Raw genomic sequence first — 22002 nt, forward strand, 5'->3', positions numbered from 1 at the left:
ATGATGATATGCATCTTGAGCAGGGATAGACCGGCGGTTGGCTTGAGATTGCCTAAACTCCTAATACTGATTGTTGCACTCTGGACAATTATTTCTGGTAGGCAACTTCAAACCTTCGTTCCAGCAATGTCTGAAGAAAGGATAATTCCAATGTGATTCAGCTTGCTTTCTTTTGTACCTCTCTTTTTCCTGTTGACGCTGGTATTCTTGCTCTTCTAACCAACACTAACAATCCTTTTCCTTCTGCTGCTGCAATTTATTCAATAGAATTTGAGATGTAACCCACGGCTTTGTCGCCCCACCTTTTGATGTTTCTCCCTGCTCATATTGGCTCTTTTGTTTGTCGCGACATCTTCTAATTTCTCTACATTCGTCAGCTTATATTTGCATCTCAAGATCGACTATTCTGGCTTCTCTTGATTTGGTTGATGTCAGGACTTAGTCTTTCCTTTGAGCAGCCTAGGATCGACCAAGTTTTGATCTCCTGGGAAAGGATTATCATCAACTTTCATTTTCCGAGGCGTATCAAATTTGAGACTTCCTTGCTGAATAGCCCTCTGTATATACTGCCGGAAAATTATGCATTCATTAGGGGAATGAGAAGTAGCGTTATGGAACTTGCAGAACTTCTTATTCTTCAACTGATCAGGGGGCAACATAACATGATTATCAGACAACTTGATCTATACCTTCTCAAGCAAAAAATCAAAGAGCTTGTCTAATTTTGTGACGTCAAAGTCATAGCTCTCCTCGACTCCTCTTCCCCAAGGATTTGATACCATTATTGTCTTTTTGCCCCAATTACATTCAGCCGTGGCAACCTATTCTTCTTCATCTTTATAGTCGTCATTGACTGAATATGGATTATAAGCTTCGATCACTGTGGTACTCTTTTGGAATCAGGTATCTCTGCGTATACTCTGGAATTGGCTATTGAGCACAGCCACTCGTTGAGCCAATTGACCCAAGTTATCAAATTCTTGTCCTAGTAGTTTTTTCTTTTCACGTTGGCTGCATCCCTTGAACGACCAAAGCAGCTAGCTAATCATCAGCTAAATTTAATAAGAAGCACAAATTCCTAGTCTCTCGGAACCTCTGAAGAAACTCAGTGCCTAATTCATTAATTTTCTGCCTTATAGTTATCAAATTGGTAATCTTCTTTTCTCTAGTCCTAGTATAAAAATATATATGAAATTTCTTTTCCAGGTCAGCCAAATTGGCAATGGAGTTGACTGGCAGTGATGAAAACCAACTGAAGGCTGGCCCTGACAGGGACAAGGAGAAGAAATGAACCCGATGGGCCTCTTCAACTGATGCTTCACCCAACTATGTAAGATACAGACTGACATGTTCTATTGCGCTTGTGCTGTCTTGGCCAATGAACTTAGCAAACTCTAGGAGCCTATAATTTGTAGAAAAATTAACCAAATCATACCATTCTGGATATGGGTGTTTGTATGAGAAGGTTCATCCTTTTGGCTTCAGACCGAACTGATTCTTCATCATCTTGGTCACCTTTAGCAACAACTCGCCAGCATGTGAATTTGGATTTCTCTGCACTTGCTGACCCATCTGTGGATTGAAATCCCGTGTGCCTTGATACCCTAGATTCGAAATCATATGAAGGGTGCTATAATCTATGCCATAATGATACCCCTGTGGAATCTCTATCTACTGGGTCTTTGCTGGTTTGCTGCTTGAAGTCTCTGGTTATAGATATTAGGATCTATATCTCTATGGATCCTTTGAATTGACGGTGCTATTTTTTGCACCGACGACGGTATGTGGCCTGTTGTGCCAAAATTAATTGCCTAGTTTCGACCTTGCCCCGCTGGCTGTTGCACATGCTACACTGATGATCCAGGATTATACTGTATCTGATTTGTAGTAACGCCTTGAGCTTGTTTAGATGAACTCTGAACTGCCTGGACATCATCATTACTAGCTAGTGCTGCTTCTAGACGGCTGGTACTAGTTTGATTAGTCCCTTGAGTCGACGGATGTGGAATATTGTAATAAGCCGGTCCAACCTGATCAACTGGAAACCCATGAAACACCTCTTTCATGGTGTTATGGAATGTGTTCAATAAAATTTCATTATGGTTCGATATGGCATCATGAACAGACTTGTTTATAGCTTCCATGAAGAAACACATGTCTTTAGTCTCATCTGCATCTGTCTGCCCATGCAACAGAACTCTTGATAGTGAATATTTTTGAATAACTGTATTGTCACATGTTTTGGTGTAGGACAACAAACACTTGTTCTAAAATTATTCTATGGCTTTGCCGATGACATCTTTATCTCCATCAGGTAAGTCTTCATAATGTATCATAAGGATGTTGTTGTTGTAAACTGCCATGACGATTATGGGGTCCCATTGGGCATGCCAGAATGTGTGTCAGCATGAAATTTTGTCCCGTGCCAGGGCACATGAGCAAGCTAGAAGGGTCTGCTCGATGGAGCTAGAGATCCACCTAGCTTGAACGCAGGGATTATCGATCCTACGCACTCCTCCCGAGACGTGCCAGTCAATTTGACCCTGCAATTGACAAGGAGAGAAAGCTAATCAGTAATTTAAGATGGAACATGCCAGTGTTACTAGACAGTCCCAAATGTGTGGCTCCGAGAGCCGATGTGGAAGGAGATCGACTAAATAGCCGATTCTAGCATACTCATAAGAATAAATCAGTTAAACCTCATAGAGTTATGGAAGGAAAATCAATTATAATTTAGGATGAATATCGTCATTTAGACAAATATTGGTCAATGGCAATAGGATGTCAACAATAATCAATTTATGCTAAGCCAATGACTGCAAGTAACTGAATCCCTTTTTATATAAAAGAAAATAGCTCATCATCATTTAACCATTTAATAGAGATGAATCTAAAGAACATATTAGATCTCATCTATCGTTATGACCAGTGGGGCATGGGGCAGAATCATGGAGGCCATAGAAACAGTGATAAAATTCGATGACCCTAACTTATTACTAATATCAGTGGGGCATGAGGCAGAATCATGCAGGCCGTAATACAATAATAAGATCATGGGGCTAACACATCTTTCAACCTATCTTTACTTCAACGGTCTCGTGACATGAACTGCATATGTGAAAACACTCGATATCGGCTAAAACAGCCGATTCAGGCATAGCGCACAATTAAAGTCATGCCCTATTAGGAACAGATCTACCAAATAACGATCCCCACTCCACGGTGCTAATAGTGGGGTGTGAGGCAGAATCATACAGGCCATGATAACAGGCCATGGAACGGTTCTCATTAGCCAATAGATCTATTCAAGACCAAACATGCCTTAACCGCACACTATGCATGATCAAGATTGACATAAAACAGCCGATAAAACATAACTCATTGTTTAAGATACAGATTAGATCAATTTTAGATTAATAAACGATGGGTTAAACAGGATATAAGGCCGATCTAGATCAATCCCAATCGGGCGAAGTGATATTGCTGTAATTAAATAAATAATGAAAGCAAGAAGCAATATCGGTAACTTAATGAATCTATCCAAAGGACACCACCCTTTGATAGAGCCGATAACTTGACCTTAATCTAGTTCGAACAGTGGAGGTCGACCGGATCGATGCAGCTATACTTGAACTAAACAAGAGTCATTAACTAGCTTATACCAGAGTCGCAGTAGAGGTCGATCAGATCGATGCAGCCATACAAACTGAAGTATAAGCCATGACGGTACTTACAGACAAGTCGGAGGTCGGCTAGACCGATGCAGCCCAGCTCGCTGAAAAATTCATCGAGATCTACTCTACTCCTACTCCTAAGGGGTGGCCGAAGCCGAAAAAAGTAAGTAACTTGTATTTGATTGATTGTGTGTCCTCTTACAATAGTCGGGGTCCAATATTTATACCCGAAGCCTAAACATGAATCCTACTCGAGCACGACTCATTACAATCTTCGGCATAGAAGAAAACATTCCTAATTTAAGATAACTTGGACCCTAATCTTTTCCTTTTTTGTAGAGTCCAATATGTAGTTTCCTGGCGCCAATCGTAGCTCATCATCGCTATCTACTGACGTCATCCAAAGAGATCCGATTCTAGAGTCGTATCTGAATCAGCTGATATCGATCCTTATGCAATCGATTCCATGATTGGCACAATCTTTGAAGCCTTTGAATTCCCGCGTTCTTCTCCTAAATTTTGGTGTAAACAACCGTCTATCGGGCAGTGCTGATGAGGAAGCTAAACAAGACGACACATCTCCTGTGATGAAGAAATGACGCGCTGATGAGTAAGCTGAACAAGATGACACGTCTCATGCGATGAACAAACATGCTTCTTAGCTATTGGATAGTTGGAGTTTGGTCTTTTACTTGGACACTTGTTCTTGGTCGATTGGACACTTGTTCTATTAGTGCTGCAAGCTACTACTTTTCTGAAAACGAAATGCACTTGTTCTTGGTCTTTTATTTGGATACTTGGTCTATTAGTGTTGCAAGCTGCTACTTTTCTGAAAACTGAATGCATGTTGCTGTGATTTTGCAAGCTGATATTTTTTTTTCTGAAAACTAAATTGCAGTGGCTTGTCCTTTGTCTATTTTACTTCTAATTTTAGTGGAAAGAATTCTTATGTCTCTGCCCTTCTGTACTCTGAATTATAGGTTCTGAACAAGCATGAAGACTGCAATTAGAATGTTCCGACTAGATGACTTGGTAATTGAATGTACTATGGCCTCCTGCATGCACTACTGAATTAGGCAGGCGAACATGCAGCGAAAAACTGAACTATCCAGATGCAACTTCCATTCAGAGCCAACCAAAGCAATGTCAACACCTCCTGGGAAAGGTTTCACGAGCACCTGAAAAATTGCTTTTCTAGCACGATCCATTTTGCGTTTGGGTTTACAGATCATACAGAGTAGCGACCAAGTTCAATGTTACAACCTACAGATTATGCTTATCGATGTCTCATTGTAGTGTCAAATCTCATCTCAACATTAACAACGTTACAATCATACAAATTAGGGCGCAGGGCTATAGGGATAATTGCGGTAGTTTCATAGAACTGGATGAGCAGTTACAGAGGCTAGTTTACCTGCGATTTCTAGCACATACAATTTCATCTGGAACAGATTCAGCCCATAAAAATAATCGGTAGACCTAAGGCCTTTATGCACAAGTGGCAACCCTGATAACTGATAGGAGATAAATTTAGTCAGCTACACAAGCATATCTATGTCATTTCCTAGCCAGACCATTAAGCCATGAAAACATTCGTAAGCATACATAACCTTGCAACTATAACAATGCGAGGTCATGAATATAACCTACTGAGTGCATTAGGAAGTTACATGCAAGTATTTTTTTATGTTTCAGCCCAGTCTTTGTTGGGCTCTCCCTTTGAACATGCATGCCTCTTGTGACCACTCCGAGTCAATAGCGCAATGCTATTTGATCTTGGCATCTGGACAGCCCCAACAACACAATCTCCAGCATGAGCACATCTCCAAACTCGAGAAGTCCCTTCCCTTAGTGAACATAATCTTGGGAATCCATTTTTTAACCTGCAAATTGACCACTGCTCGGTATCTTTACTAGCCAGCTTGTCGCACACAGGGCAAGGAGGGTCATGCTTCTGCCCCTTGGAAGTGGTCCGCTCTAAACACTCAGCATGGTAGACATGGGAGCATGGGAGAACACCAGCAACTGGTAAATCTCTAGTGCGTACAATTCTACGAGAACCCCAAGATGATCGCTTTGTCAGGTCGTTCTGATAAATCAGTAAGATCCATGCTACTTGCCGCATGCAAATTTCCTGACTCCCCATGACTAGCATTACCATAGTCCATGGGACCTAGAAAGCGAAGCTCTCCTATTCCCTTGAATTCAGAGAACAGAGGATTGCTGGAGCTTGCGCTGGCAACAGGACTTTGAGTTTCTTGTGCTTCTAGTGCATGTTCTGTAAATGAAACAGGGTGTATTGGCTTTGACAGGAATGATCGGTGACTTGGGAAGTTGCGGGGCGTTGATGTGTATGATTTAGGTACAATATCATATTCACTTCCATCAGAGCGAGAGGAGGTGGAACCACCACTATTCTGTTGTCCTGACATTCCCTACAAAAAGAGGATAAAATTCAGTCCCCTGAAGCCTGGAGCAAGAAATGAATATTACTACAACATGAACACCTAGCATATTGCATACCTCTGACAATAATAAAGCACCTACAGGCTCAACAACTGAAACTGCAAAATAGGTCCAATCAATACAACTGAACAAAACTTTGCATGCACATGCCCATACATATAATAAATGTTCAATTAACATAACTGATCTCATTGTAAAATTCTTTGGAAAAGGTTGCACACACCCGCCCATAGCTATGTGCACACACAAATTAAGGTGATGACAAAGTGACCACTAATGAAAAGGTTGCATGCACCCGCCCATAGTCAATCATTGTTTTATGCAGTTCAAAAACATTATAAATGCTCATCTAGTAGAAAAGGACATACAAATGACCATGCACAGAGAACTTGAACCACATGGTAAAAGCACAGATGACAAAGAATATTACAGGACGCGAGATACTCAGGAGAGATGGAGATAATTTAACCAGAGTAGCAAATGTGCTATCTTGTACCCATGCTGACCACTAATGATTGAAATTACAACCATATCACGTCATTCCAATAATGCCACATTCTTAAAGAAGAATAGATTTTGCCAACTCATTTGTAAATCAACTGCTACCGTATTGGTACAGGAACTACATTGCCTTAAAAAATGGTTATCGATGATAGTGATGACCCATAATTCACAGTGACCCCGCTATCACCATGGGATCCATAAGACAACCCATAATTGACTTCTCTTTCAATATATTGTCAATAGGAATTTACATGACTTGTCACTGAACTCATATATTTAACCTAATTTTTGGTCAATTTACAGAGTCTAAACATATTTTTATATACAATACAAACACCTAAGCAAACCATAGATCATTCCATGCTCATGTATTCATGTGTATTCACATAAAGCACTGGTACAACTTGATGGTTTGAATATTTAAGGCATCCATAAGTCTTAGGCAGTAACTAGTGATGGAAGATGAATTCATAGAAGATATCAAATCACAAGACAAATTAAGGATTACACAGCTGCAAATAACATGTGATGATTCAATGAAAAAACAAGAAATTCCCCAATCCAGCGCCTCAGTGACAGCGCACCAAAACGGCAACACCAAAAGCGTACAGGGGAGTGGGTACCTCGAGGCCGGCGACCAGGGTGCGCAGGAAACCGTCAGACTCGAGGAACGCGGCGACAGAGGCGACCACTGCCGCCCTCGCACTGGGGGCGGGTGCGGCGGCGGGACAGGGCCACCGGCGACGAAGGCGACTACCACGGGCCTCGCGCTGGGGGCGAGGGCGGCGGCGGGGCAGGGCCGCCGGCGCGACGCCGTGCGAGGGCAGCTAGGGTGAGGTGCGTGCGGGATTGGGGAGTTCGGCGGCGACGGAGGCGACTACCACGGGCCTTGCGCTGGGGGCGAGGGTGGCGGCGGGGTAGGGCCGCCGGCGCGACGCCATGCGAGGGCGGCTAGGGTGAGGTGCATGCAGGATTGGGGAGTTCGGCGTGGGGTGGGGTGGGGGAGTACGGCGAGGCCGTGCGGGTTTGGAGTCTTGGGGGGGGGGGGGGGGGGGGGGGGTCGGAAGTGAGTGTGAGAAATGACCATAATAGCCTTGGACGAATAAAATCAACAAAAATAGCTATTTTGGGTAGACATCAGGAAGCATCAACAAGCGTTAGGAAGCATTTCCAACCATTATAAAAGGGCTCAATTGTCTTTTGTCTAGAAAGGTTGCCCGGTTACAAAGGCCGGCAAGTGTTAATTAGCAGGCCTCAGGCCAGTCTCAATAGGAGTATCGTGTGAATTTTATTTGCATTAAATAGGTTGCCACATAGACATAGTGTATTTAAGAAGAGAGAGAGAAAATGAGTTTCATCTCGATGAAATTGTCTTAGCATGATTACCAACTCTCTATAAGTCATGAAATTAAATACATATAAAACTATAGAATAAAACTTTGCATTAAGAGAGGGTGTTTCATCCAAGTTTCATTTCATTTTATATGACACAACTGTTTTGGAAACAACGACATGAAACTATCTACGAAGACTGGCATTATGTCCTGCTGGAAATAAATAGCTCAAGGTCATTGCAATTTTAACCTTGGTTTTTTGAGTTTGTGATTATCCTTAGTCTTTGAATTCGAATCCACCATTCAGCCTTGTGTTTAGACTCTGTTAGTTTAATGCTGAATAAATAAATTAAATAAAAGTAAAAATAAAAATAAAATAAATAAAAGATGGTAGTAACCCTAAATCTTATCCTAACCCTCTTGGCTTTTGCTGATGGTTGTTAAATTTTTCTTAAATTTGAAATATTTGCCAATTTTGTTACAAAATTATTTAGAATGTTATATAGATATCTAATGTCAAAATAGAGGTTAAAGTCATAGAGTACTCAAAACCTAGGGGCAAATTCATATTGGAAAACTAATCTCTTTTATCGAACTTACATTGTCAACTCTTCTAAACGGAATAGGGGTGAAATCTGCGTTTGTTTTAAGAAAAAAGTAGAGGCAAAATCACAAAGTTAAATAAATGAGGACAAAAGCCGAATTAGACTTCAAAATGAGGATAAGAACACAAGAGCCACAAATATATATGCCTCCTAAAGCTCGAGCTGGTCAAGGATTAAATATGCATCATTTCAAGAACTTTGAAAACTTATAAGTATGTGCTTCAAATAGGGTTTCAAAGATTCCACCGAATGAGGATGTTGCACCAAATCGGTAAGATAAAATCCTATTGAAAACACTATTGAAACACGTACTTATAAGTTTTCAAATTTTTTGAAGTGATGCACATCCATAGTCCATCTAAAGATTTACATTGTATAAAAAGTTGAGATGCAAAATTATTTTCTAAAAGTTCATAGGAAATAACAAATTTTAGGTGCATATGTACTAGAATACAAAATCACAGGATCTCTGTCCTCTAGTGCACATGCACATGAATTTTGTTGCTTTCACATGATTTTTTTCTAGATTGAATTTGTGTCTCAACTTCTATACAATGTACATCTATCGATACATTATTAGTATGCATTATTAAAAAAATGAAAACTTATAAGTATGTTTGTTAATGGGGTACGGTTGCACCGAATGAGGAGTTTGCAACCAAATATTTACTGTCTAAATAATCGGTGCAAACTTCTCATTCGATCCCTATTGAAACACATACTTATAAGCATTCAATTTTTTTTTGAAATGATGCACATCCATAGCACTTCTATAGATGTATATTGTTTGAAAATTGACATGCAAAGTCATTTTCCAAAAATTCATATGAAAATAATCTAGGTGCATATGTACCCGGACATTTACCTCCATTTAGTTTAATCAAAGAAAAACATTGCATTTCGTCGTATCCTTAGATTGTTCTTTTTTTTAAACAAATCAGAGAGGAGAGCTGTCGATTATATTAAAAAAGAAGAAACCCAGACTAGGCAATACAACGAAGTAACAACAATACCCAACGACAAGCTAAAGGCAAGATGACGAAGACAACCACTACAACAACAAAAAAGCAAGCAACCACTAAGGTTAACAACCACAATAACAACTAAAACTGACAGCAATAGGAGAAAGGCTCGACAACAACAACGCAGTCTACCGTGTGGCAAGCGCGGAGAGCACCTCTAAAAAAAAAACAATGCAGTCTAGCGAAAAGACAAGGTCAAGGAATTTAATTTAGCGGCTCTTTCTAAAAGGCGTGAATGCAAATAAAAAACATCCCCTTGATAAGCTTCGCGGCCAGGAGATCTTCTTAATAGAAGGGACATTTGGCGATAAGCTTGTGTCTGTTTGGAGAGATCATCATAAATTATTAAAGTATGCCTGCTATAACAACCTCCTAGAAAGCACAACCTTCAGTACGCACGAGCGACTCGTGGAGATACGGTGACAACAATTCTTTTATGCATTCTGCATATCGTTGGATTGCATTTTCATTGAGCTTCTCATCATTCCTAATAATCCCCAAGTCTTTTAGAACTTTGTTCTTGGCAAGACGGGCGCTTCGCCGAGCCAATGATTTGTCATGAGATTTGCGTCGGCGTCTCATTGCTGGTGTCATTGGTGGTGGCACGTGTACAGGAGGGCCTATACAATCTTCGATCTTCAAGTCGGTGGTGTCCATGTCCTCCTTTGTGGATCATCTGGTGCCTTTGGCTCTTCTGCCTTGATCTCATCAATAGAATGAGTGGGTCCATTGCCGCGGTGATGGCAACAATAGGTTCCTCTAGTGTCCTATCTGTGTCTATCTCAGCTTCGTCTTCGTCGGATGTATCCTTAGATTGTTCTCGAGCTGGCTTTCTAGGTTGCATACCGCAGCTGCACAGGATACTGCTGCTACTCTGATGTCATTATGTGAAGGTATTATTCCAAATCCATGGAAATGGTGCTGCAAACAGTAGTGTGTCATTTTTGTTTTGTTCCTAACAAAATCTGGGGTCCTTCTCGGTTGCATATCTTTTTTACAAGAAGAAGAGGCGGGCCTGTTGCCTTCAGTTTCCACCACACGGCAAGTCGGCAATGCGTGTATTCATCGGCGAACATTCCCCGTCGCTGTCTACCCTGGCGCCCTTAACAAATCATTACCATCCCAGTCAGATCTTCCACGATAAAATTCTGCAGGCGGCGGGCGCCTGAAACTGAAAGTCTGAAACCTTACCAGAATTGACGCCTCATTCCTCCGTCTCCCGTCAAACAACCACCGTATTTCTCTGCCGCGCAGCCGGCGCTCTCCACAGTAGAATGCCGCGCCGCATCCACGAGCTCCAGCCCCCAGCGATACCTATTAATTTCTTCCCGCCGCGTGCTCCACGGCACGGCAAACGACTTGTGCAGCGCAGTCGGCACTCGGCAATCTGCGGCAAGGGACAAGCCCATACACACTGTGAGGACAGACTACATAGGACACGCGTGTGCCTACCTGAACAAGCCGAGTTTGCTGATCATGCCGACCCTGCTCTCCGCGAGGTCCCGCGGCAACAACAGCCGCGGCGGCGAGGCCGACGCCGACGGTGGGGCTGGTGGTGGAAACCGCGCGTGCTATGGCATCGCGGCGTGCGCGGTGGCACTGCTCCTGTTCTGCGCCCTGGCCGTCTCCGTCAGCCTCTGGATGGCGTTCACGTTCGGCGGACTGGCCCTGGTCGCCTTCGGCGTCGCCGGCTGCCTCGCACGGGGGGCCAGCCGCAGCAGCGACGGCGTGAGCACCGCCGAGAGAGAGGCAGCGGATGCAGCAGCAGGAGCCGCACCGAGGACGCAGCGCAGGTTCGGGCTGCCCAAGGCCGTGATCAATGCGCTGCCGACGTTCGGCTACGAGGGCGGCGGCGACCTCGAGTCCGGGACGGAAGCAGGCAGCGAGCCGTGCTCGGTGTGCCTCGAGGACGTCCAGGCCGGCGAGATGGTGCGGCAGCTGCCGGCGTGCAAGCACCTGTTCCACGTCGAGTGCATCGACATGTGGCTGCACTCGCACCGGACGTGCCCAGTGTGCCGGTGCAACCTCTTGCCACCGCCGAGGAAAGTCGCTGCCAAAGCGGCGCCCGCGCCCACAGCTGAGGCTGCGGAACCGCCGGCTGACGAAGCCCTGCCACCAGTGTAGGTGTTTGTTGTGTTTCAGCTCAAACCAACGCATGGTTGTTGGCCGCATGTAAATCACACCGATTCTAACACAGAAAAACCATGTGTTTTTGGACTAGCTAGCACATGGTTGTTGAATGCCTAAGAAACACATGAATTGAAACATGGGGAAAAACGTGTGTTTTAGGAGAATGTAACACACAAATTTCATCAGGCAACACTACGGGAGAACGCAGATTTGCCGAGTGCCGCCAACTTTGCCGAGTGCCAAAAATCGGGCACTCGGCGAAGCCACTCTTTGCCGAATGCCGGACCGGGTGGCACTCGGTAAAGTTTAGCACTCGGCAAAGAGTGGCCTTTGCCGAGTGCCAGGAAGTGGCACTCGGCAAAGATTTTTTTTAAAAAAAAACAAAAGCCTTTGCCGAGTGCCGGCCCAGCCCAGCACTCGGCAAAGGGGGAAACCCTAACTAAATGTGTGGGCCGGCCCACACACTCACTCACTCCACACAACACACTCACGCACGCACACCCCTGCGCCCGCCGCTGTTCGCTGCCGCCAGCTCGCCCCGCGCCCGTTGCCCGTCGCCGCCGCCGCGCTCGCCCTGCGCCCGCCCCGCCCACCCCGCTCCACCCCGGCCCCGACCGCCCCGCGCCGCCCCGTCCCCGACCCGCCCCGCGAACCCCGCGTCGGTGCGTCGCCGGCCCGGCCACGCCCCGCCGCGACGCCGCCCCCTCCCTACCCCGGCTGGCCGCCGGGCACCGGATCAGGGGCGCCCCGGCCACGCCCGGCGCCGGCGTCCCCTGCTCGCCCTCGCCCCACCCCGGTCGGCCTCCAGCCACCGGTTCCGGGCCGCCCCGGCTGCTCGGCGCCCCGCAGCGGCGCGCCCGGCCATGCCCCGCCTGCCCGGCGCCGACCCAAGGCAGTGGCCCCGGTGAGCCCACCGTGTCCCTGGAGGAAGGAGGAAGAAGGTAGCAGGAAGAGGAAGGAGGAAGAAGGAGGAAGAAAAAGGAAGAAGAAGGAAGAAAAAGGAGGAGGAAGAAGGAGAAGAAGAAGGAAGAAGAAGAAGGAAGAAAAAGGAGGAGGAAGAAGGAGAAGAAAAAGGAAGAAGAAGGAGGAGAAGGGGAGAGGGGGAGGAAGCCGAGGTGGAGGGAACGAATGTTCGTCCACGTCGTCCACGCCGTTCGTCCATGTCGTCCACGCCGTTCGTCCACGCCGTCATCCCCGCCCTCGCTAGAGGAGAAGGTAAAGCCGCAGGGTTGTCGGCCATCGCACCGTTTATGTCGTTGACGGCCTTCATGCCGGGTTTGTGGTTGTGTTGGCCATCGTTTCCCAAATGTGGACGTCGGCCATCGTGCCGACGGTTTTTCTTGCAGGTTTTGGAAACCTCCCCATGCAGGGGAGGTTCTGCCGAAATTTTCAACTTTTAGTGATGTTTTTCTTCTTTTGCAGAGCAGGACCTGTCGGAGGGGACCCAGAGCACCTCGGCGACTCTGATCGTCTTCATCGACATTGCGGTCCTGCCTGCACAGCGTCGACTCGCCACTGCACCAACTCGCCACTGCGCCGCTAGCCTATCTCCACCGCCACCCTAGGTATAATTGAACTCTCTTCCTTACCGTTGTAGTACGTAGATTGGTGTAGCCTAGTTAGGCGTCTCCCGTCCGAAACAGATACGGTTGGAGGTATGCGGATCTCTGCATATCTATGACCGTATCTGTTTCGGATTGTCCACGTTTTTTTGGATAGCCCGCGGATGTGTAGATGGGTTAGTTTCCATGTTCTGCTCGGATCCGAGACGGAGTTTCGGCACCACCTCACTGTTGTTCTCCGAATACACACTCTCCCTTCCAGGACGTGTATCGGGAGAACAGCGGGGAGGTGCTGCCGAAATTATGTCTCGGATCAGAGTAGAGCATAGAAACTAACCTCATCTACGCATCCACGGGTGGGATTAGGACCTATCCTCACCTATTAGACAGTAGGCACACCGTGCAGATGCAACTGATGGTTATATTACTCCGTTATGTGTATATGCTAGAGGATGGATAACCGTGAGTGGATGTTCATGGGACACCCAAGTCAGGCTCAAATCACCCGTGAATGGATGGATAAGACCGAGAAATTCTTGGACCATGCATTTAAGGCAGCTAAGGGAGCGAGAGACACGTTCTGTCCCTGTAGCCAATGTGAAAATAAGAAAAGAAAAACAAGGGAAGTCATGGTGCAGCATCTTTGCAAGTATGGATTTATGCCAAACTTTACCCAGTGGGTGTCCCATGGTGAAGCCTATCGTCCTAGAGAGGAGGCCGTGAGATGACGCTTGAAGGCATTTGACGGTGATGGTGGGGTACCAGGATGGTTAGGTGACTATGAGGATGCAACGTTTGCTGAAAGACCTACGGAGGACGAGCAGGAGGATGAGGAGGAGGAGCTAGAGCCAAGCGCTAAGGCGTTCTTGGCCATGTTGGATTCGGCACAGAAGGTCCTACATGAGAAGACAACGGTTTCTCAACTGGATGCCATTGGCCGCCTACTGGGGTTGAAGTCCCAGCACAACATGACTCGAGCCTGCTTCGATGCTGTGATGACAATTATTGGGGGCTGCTTCCAAAGGGTCATCATCTACCGAGCAGCTTGTACGAGTAAACGAGACTCCTTCGGGCACTGAAGATGCCGTATGAGCAGATACATTGTTGTCCGAAGGGGTGCGTCCTATTTAGGGAAGAACACAAGGATGCAAACTACTGTCCAAAGTGTAAATCCTCTAGGTATGTGGAGGTAGACAAAGGTGATGGAAAGAAGGAGCAGAATGAGGACATCCCCATGAAAGTCCTAAGACACCTTCCAATCATACCGAGACGGCTGAGCGGGCCGAGCGAGAGGCCGAGCGTCAGAGGCTACAAGCTGTTGAGGCCCAGCAAGAAGGTTTGCTTAGGTTCGTGCAACAAATTGGGGAGCAACAAGGTTGGCAGATCGCACTACACCTGCTTGCACCACAGCCACCACCACAGTCTACTCTGGTGAGTATGTTTTACTTTCTGTGCTCATGCTTAGTGTCAAACCTAGAGATGGCCTTCGTGCCGGATTTGTTGATGTGTGGGCCTTCGTGCCGGGTTAGTTGATGTGTCGGCCTTCGTGTCGGAAATGTGGTTGTCGGCCTTCGTGCCGATGTTTTTCTTGCAGGTTTTGGAAACGTCCCCGTGCAGGGGAGGTGCTGCTGAAATTTTCAACTTTTCTTTAAACTCCTTACATTTTTATCTTGTCACTCATGTGCAATATCTTCTATTTTGTGCAGCGGACATCGGGGGCGGCGTCGAACCAGGTCGGAGGGTCGTCGGCATCGCAAGTCGGGCCATCCGCACCCGGACCGTCGCCGGGATCGCACGCTGGGGCGCAGTCGTCGTGAGCCGCTTGCGGAGTAGTTTCTATGTATCGAACTTGTGAACTTGTGGACTATGAACTTGTAGTTTGTAATAAATTGTGGATTTTGGACAAATTTGGTCGTTTGTAATATATAAATGTGGTTTGTAATTTATTGCTATTGAATTGTGGTTTCTATTATATATATATGCATTGTTGTTTAAATGGAAAAGCAAAAAACAAAAAAAAAGAAATTTAGAGGTGGCTTTGCCGAGTGCAATGACCATTGCACTCGGCAAAGAAAATCAAAAAATAAAAAATAAAAAACACGGTCATTGCACTCGGCAAAGAAAATTAAAAAAAATAAAAAACAACCTTTGCCGAGTGCCGGTGCTGTGGCACTCGGCAAAGAGGTTTAAAAAACAGATTTCTTTGCCAAGTGCCGGAGCTGTGGCACTCGGCAAAGAGTTTTTTTTTAAAAAAAATTAGACGGCATCGGCCATCGGCAGACGGCGTCAAATCTTAGCCGAGTGTCCGCATGGCACTCGGCAAAGCCTTTGCCGAGTGCCCGAAATTTAGCACTCAGCAAAGCAGCCTTTACCAGAAGGGGATTCGATGGAGGCTCTTTGCCGAGTGCAAAGCTGCCTTTACCGAGTGCAACAGGCACTCGGCAAAGAGCCTGCCTCCAGTAGCGCAAACAAGACCCACGACTCTGTTGTTTTTGTCATTTGCTGTTGTTTTTTGTAGTCATCTTATATCCAAGTAAATAGTAAGTCAGTCCAGAGCCACATAACTAAGAAGACAGAGAGGCCCACTAAAGATGTGCCAGCACATAAGTCCAAAAACAGCAATCGATATACTTGGAAAACAAGTAGAGCAAACAGGGGAAGCCTCTGCCCTACGTGGAGATCAGATCTCTGCGTGGGGGTAAGCAGAGCACTGCTCTGCGTGCAGATCAGATCAGATCCCCCATGCAGAGCAGGAGAAAGGAGAAAACAACCAGCAGATCAAAGATGAAGATCTCCTCTGTGTGGGGGCAAGCAGAGCAGAGGAAAGGGGCAAGCAACCAACAAATTGAAGGGGATCCACTGACCTCAATAGCCAAGGTAAGCACACTGACTTCCTCATGAAGAGGTAAACCAAGACTGCTAGTATTTGTTGCAACCAAATTTAGGAATCAGAATTACAGATTCACAAATTAAGGAACTCAGAAAACAAAAATACAGAATACCAAAAAATAAATTACACATTTCAAATAGTGCAACTTGAAAGCATTTAGGCCCCTAGTTGGGTTTCGGTGATTAATGACAATATGAGATTACTATGACTAATGTGTGTTTTGCATATGCAATTAAGTTAGGTCATGGTAATGGAGATTGATTGGACAATCATGGTTGTCATGCCCCTATGATGGAAATCATTTTGGTTTTCAAAAGATGGATGATAAGATTAAGGATGGACTAGTTCTAAGTGTCATTTGGTGTTGAAGAAACACTTAGAGTAGTTTAGGACTTTGTTTTTCCTTTGGCCGTACAATTAAGGGGGTATGGACTAGTAGCTTGACCTAGGTGAGTCTAGTGGGTTAGGTGTGGTGCATACTTGTCAAATCTAGCACTAGGTAGCTCTGAAGTAGCCCTAAAATCAATTGGAGCAAACTTCATTCACATATGATTTCGAGTTGGAAGTGAATGGAGGGTCAAATATTGACCGGACGCTGGTTCCAGTGTGACCGGACACTGGCGCAGAGTTCGGTTAGTTTATTTGATCAAGTGAAGTCATCTGGATGCGACTCGACGCTGAGAGAAGAGTGACCGAACGTTGGGTGCTAGAGTCCGGTCAACTCCAGTAAGGTTCCAGAGAGAGAGAATCCAAATCAGACGCGTCCGGTCAGTGCTGACCGGACACTGGTCAGGTTCTGGCTACTGACCAGACGCTGAGCAGCAAAGTGACCGGATGCTGGGTGCCAGAGTCCGGTCAACATTAGTAAGGTTCCAAAGAGCAGTTTTTGGGGTCGGACGCGTCCGGTCAGTGCTGACTAGATGCAGGTCATAGTCCGGTCACAACTTAACGGCTCAGTGGCAGGGAGAACTGACCGGAGCATCTAGTCACCTTGACCGGAGCGTCCGGTCACCCCGCAGAATGCTGACTCAGGCACATAACAGTTTGTTTTGAATGAAGGGGTATAAATACTTCCTCTATTCATTCAAGGGAGTACTCTTGCCCATTTTAATAGCTGAGAAACACCCTTGTGAGTGCCAAAGAGAGCAAGAGCCTAGTGAGGTGATTAAGATTTGAGAATCCAAGATTAAGGCCTCATTAGTGTAAAGAGAGTAGCAAGTGTGCATCCACCCTTCTCATTAGGCTTGTTGTGGTCAAGTGAGAGTTCTTGCTTGTTACTCTCGGTGATCGCCATCACCTAGACGGCTTGGTGGTGATTGGGAGTTTGGTGATCATCCGGCTGAGCTTGTGGATGACCCAATTCAAATTATGAGCGGTTGTGGGTGATTCACCACGACGGAGTGTCAAAGAATCAACCCGTAGAGAGCACTTGATCCTTGCTTGGATCAAGGGGGAGCTACACCCTTGCGCGAGTGCTCCAACGAGGACTAGTGGGGAGTGGCAACTCTTTGATACCTCGGCAAAACATCACCGTGTTTCTTCTCTTTACTTTAAGCATTTACATTTGAGCAATTCAATTCTTGTCTTTACATTCTTAAAATTACCATGCTAGAGTAGGATTGGAACTTAGGGTGCTAAACTTTTGTGCGGTAAATCAATAGGAACAAATTCTAGGCACAAGGGGTGAAGTGGGCTAAGCATAGGGTTTAATTATTGCAAAGAATTTTAGAATTAGCCCAATTCACCCCCCTCTTGGGCATCTTAATCCTTTCAATTGGTATTAGAGCCTTGTGCTCACGTATTTAGGCTTAACCGCCAAGAGAAAGATGTCTCATGGGGATGGACCTCCTCCTATCTTTGAGGAAGATGATTTTCCTTATTGGAAAATTTATATGGAGGCGTATTTAGAAGCTCTAGATGTTGGAATTCTTAGAGCCGCTTCTCAAGGTTTCCCAAAACCTAGGGATCCCACGCACCTTTAAGGCAATGAAGTGAATTACAAAAAAATGAAATGCAAAGGCTAGAAACACCATCTTTAGAGGCATTTGCAAAGATGTGTTTAACCAGGTGAGGAACCACAAAGACGCCCATGCACTATGGCCAGATATTTGTGCGCTCCATGAGGGAACTAAGAGCGAGCATGAGGAACGATATCATCTTGTTATGAAAAAGCTTAATTCATTTGAGATGCTTCCGAAAGAAAGTGCTAATGAAATGTATTCACGCTTAAATGTTCTTGTAGAGGAAGTCAATGGGCTTGGACTCACTCAAATGCAACCATCCGATGTTGTAAGAAAAATCTTGAGTGTCCTCCCCATTGACAAATATGGGCATATTATTACCATGCTTCATCAAGGTGATCTTTCCACCGCTACACCAACTCAAATCTTGGGAAAGATCAACGCTCATGAGATGTACATGCATATCACACCACAAGATGGCTCATCCTCTACCAAGAAGAAAGACAAGGACTTGGCATTCAAGCCTAGCCAAGAGAAGGGCAAAGCAAGAATTGAGTATGAGAGCTCAAGTGATGATCAAATTGATGATACAAGTCTTGCTCTCATGGTGAGAAGAACCACCAAGATGCTTAAGAAGCTCAACAAGAATGGCGTCAAGTTTGATGGCAAGAAAAAGAAGTTCTTCACTAGCACTAGAAGGAAGCCAATCTCCGAGATGGATTGCTATAATTGTGGAGAACTTGGTCATCTAGCACATCAATGCCCCAAGCCTAAGAAAGACAAATACAAGAAGAAGAACAAGGGCAAGAAAGATGACTCAAGTGATGAAGATTAAGATGAGAAGAAGAAAAACAAGCCATACAAGAAGAAGGATGGCAAGAAGAAGGACTTTCACAAGAAGAAGAAAAATGGCAAGGCATACATTATTGGTGATTGGCTCACGGACATTGATTCATCAAGTTGCTCATCCGATGATGATAGTGACAATGAGAAGGTGGCCGCTATTGTGATTGACTCTTCATCATCTTCACCGACACCACCACCATCATCCTCTACACACCTATGCCTTATGGCCAAGGGTGAACAAAAGGTATCAAATGATGATGAAAGTAGTGGTGATGAAAATGCTTGCAATGATGATAGTGATAGTGATGATGAAGAATTTGAGTCACCTTCATATGATGATCTTGTTAAATTGTTAAATCAATACACTAAGATCATTAGAAAGTCAAGAGCTAAGAATAAAAAGCTAGAACTTAAGAATGATTCTCTTTTAGCTAAATGTGACATAGCAGAAATGGCTAGTGTTGAGCTTAGAGAAGCAAATGATGCTGTGTCATCCAAACTCAAAGAGCTCAAATCTTCTAAGAAAGAGCTTAAAGAAAAACATGATAAACTTGAGGGGATACATAATGAGCTCATCACTAGCTATAACATGCTAAAAGAAGAGTATACCAACCTCAAGACCAATTATGATAATCTTGTTATCTCTCAAGAGTTTTTATCCAATGAGCCACATGATGCTACTAACCATGTTGTTAAGATTGATATAGCTACATCATGTGATGACTTGATTATTAAGAGCATTGAGCAAAGTTCTAGTAGCAAAGACAAGCAAGTGGTACAGTCCAATAACTATGATGAATATGTCAAGATAAAAAATGAGAATGTGAAGCTAAAGAAAGATCTTGAGATGCTTTCAACCACCAACACCATTGTGTTAGAGAACCTTGATCATGATTATGATGTAGAGCTCAAGGAAGAGAACGAGAAACTCAAAGAAGAGAACAAGAAACTAAAGATGGAGAAAAATCATGATGAGCTAAAAGAAGAGAACAAGAAGCTCAAGTTGGAGAAAGAACATCTCAAGATTGGATTGAGCAAGTTCACAAGAGGCAAGCATCTTCAAAGTGAGTTACTCATGAACACCATCATGAAGATAGATAGAAGTGGAATTGGATATTTGGCAAATCAAGAGAAGAAGGCTCAAGCTCAACAACAACAACACAAGTCAAAGCCAAAGCCAAAGAGGTGTTTTGAGTGTGGACAAGAAGGTCACTTTGCCCATGAGTGTCAAACTCCACCACCACAACCCTTGCCCAAGCATGCTAGACCCTTTGCTTTCAATGCACATTACATGCATAGAAAGGACTCTAATGGAAAAAATGAAAGTTATGTTCTTAGGACCTCCCAACAAGAATAGGCCTAAGAAAATTTAGGTTGCAAAGTCACTTGTAGAGAAAGTCAAGGGCCCTCAACAAGTTTGGGTCCCTAAACAAGCTTGATCTCTTGTGTGTAGGTAAACTACAAGACCAGTGGAAGTCATTGGGTAATTGATAGTAGTTGCACACAACATATGACCGGTGATCCTCATATGTTCACCTCACTAGATGAAGAAATAGATGGACAAGAAAGAATTACATTTGGAGATAATTCAAAGGGCAAAGTCAAAGGATTGGGCAAAGTGGCAATATCAAATGATCACTCTATTTCAAATGTGCTATATGTTGCTTCTTTGAGCTTTAACTTGCTATCTGTTGGACAATTATGTGATCTTGGCGTCCAATGCTTGTTTATCGAGAAGGAAGTGGTTGTATCTAAGAAGGATGATGATCAAGTGATATTCAAGGGATTTAGATACAACAATCTATATCTAGTGGATTTCACCTCCAAAGATGCTAACTTGAAGACATGCCTATTCACTAAAACATCACTTGGGTGGCTATGGCATAGAAGACTTGCCCATGTTGGGATGAGATCACTCAAGAAGCTTATGAAGAATAAATTGGTGAGAGGGTTGAAGGATGTAAAATTTGAGAAGGACAAGCTTTGTAGTGCATGTCAAGCCGGCAAACAAGTTGCAAACACTCATCCTACAAAAGCTTTCATGTCAACCACAAGAGTGCTAGAGCTCCTTCACATGGACTTATTTGGACCAATAATTTACAAGAGTTTGGGAGAAAATCTTTATAGTCTTGTGATTGTTGATGACTATTCAAGATATACATGGGTGTTCTTCCTTCATGACAAGACCGAAGTTGCATCATGCTTCAAGAAGTTTGCCAAGAGAGCACAAAATGAGTTTGAAGTAAAGCTCAAGAAGATTAGAAGTGATAATGGTAAAGAGTTTGACAACACAAACATTGAAGCCTATTGTAATGAAGTTGGGAACAAGCATGAGGTCTCCGCAACATATACTCCTCAATAAAATGGTGTAGTAGAGAGAAAGAATCGGACACTCATTACACTTGCAAGAACAATGCTTGATGAGTACAACACACCCAAAGCTCTATGGGCGGAAGCTATCAACACCACATGTTATGCATCCAACCGCCTATTCCTTCAAAAGTGTCTTGGCAAGTCACCTTATGAGTTGCTCAATGGGAAGAAGCCGGATGTCTCCTTTAGGGTGTTTGGTTGCAAATGCTACATCTACAAGAAGCAGCAATGCCTAGAGAAGTTTCAAAGACGTTGTGATATTGGTTTATTTGTTGCTTACTCATCAAAGTCCAAAGCATATCGAGTATTTAATCATGTCACTGGCTTGGTTGAAGAAACATATGATGTGGAATTTGATGAATCTAATGGCTCCCAAGGAGCACATGAGAATCTTGATGATGTAGGTGATGAACCATTGAGGGAGGCTATGAAGAACATTTCGGTTGGAGACATCAAGCCTAAAGATGATGAAGATGATGTAAAAGTGATTGATCCACCTTCTTCATCAAATGTGCCACAAGATGGTGATAAAGATGGGAGAGTAGAAAATGAAGATACTCATGTCTCTTATGATCAAATGGTGGCACAAGCTCAAGATGTTGATGCTCCACAACCTCCCCCTCAAGTGGTTGATA

General features: G+C 44.5%; 2 protein-coding genes and 1 pseudogene across 2 annotated transcripts; 2 read left to right on the forward strand and 1 right to left on the reverse strand.

The window, feature by feature from the left end:
* Positions 1-5358: 5358 nt before the first annotated feature.
* LOC136465487 (uncharacterized) lies at positions 5359-6371 on the reverse strand (annotated as a pseudogene).
* Positions 6372-11081: 4710 nt separating this feature from the next.
* On the forward strand, positions 11082-11729 carry LOC136463194 (RING-H2 finger protein ATL39-like). The gene has a single exon (XM_066462210.1). The coding sequence runs from the start codon at positions 11082-11084 to the stop codon at positions 11727-11729; it is 648 nt and encodes a 215-aa protein (XP_066318307.1).
* A 449-nt stretch (positions 11730-12178) lies between these two features.
* Positions 12179-12643, forward strand: LOC136465488 (predicted GPI-anchored protein 58). The gene has a single exon (XM_066464198.1). The coding sequence runs from the start codon at positions 12179-12181 to the stop codon at positions 12641-12643; it is 465 nt and encodes a 154-aa protein (XP_066320295.1).
* The last annotated feature ends 9359 nt before the right edge of the window (positions 12644-22002 follow it).

This window comes from Miscanthus floridulus, chromosome 7, assembly GCF_019320115.1.
Source record: "Miscanthus floridulus cultivar M001 chromosome 7, ASM1932011v1, whole genome shotgun sequence".
In the NCBI taxonomy this organism is placed as follows: domain Eukaryota; kingdom Viridiplantae; phylum Streptophyta; class Magnoliopsida; order Poales; family Poaceae; genus Miscanthus; species Miscanthus floridulus.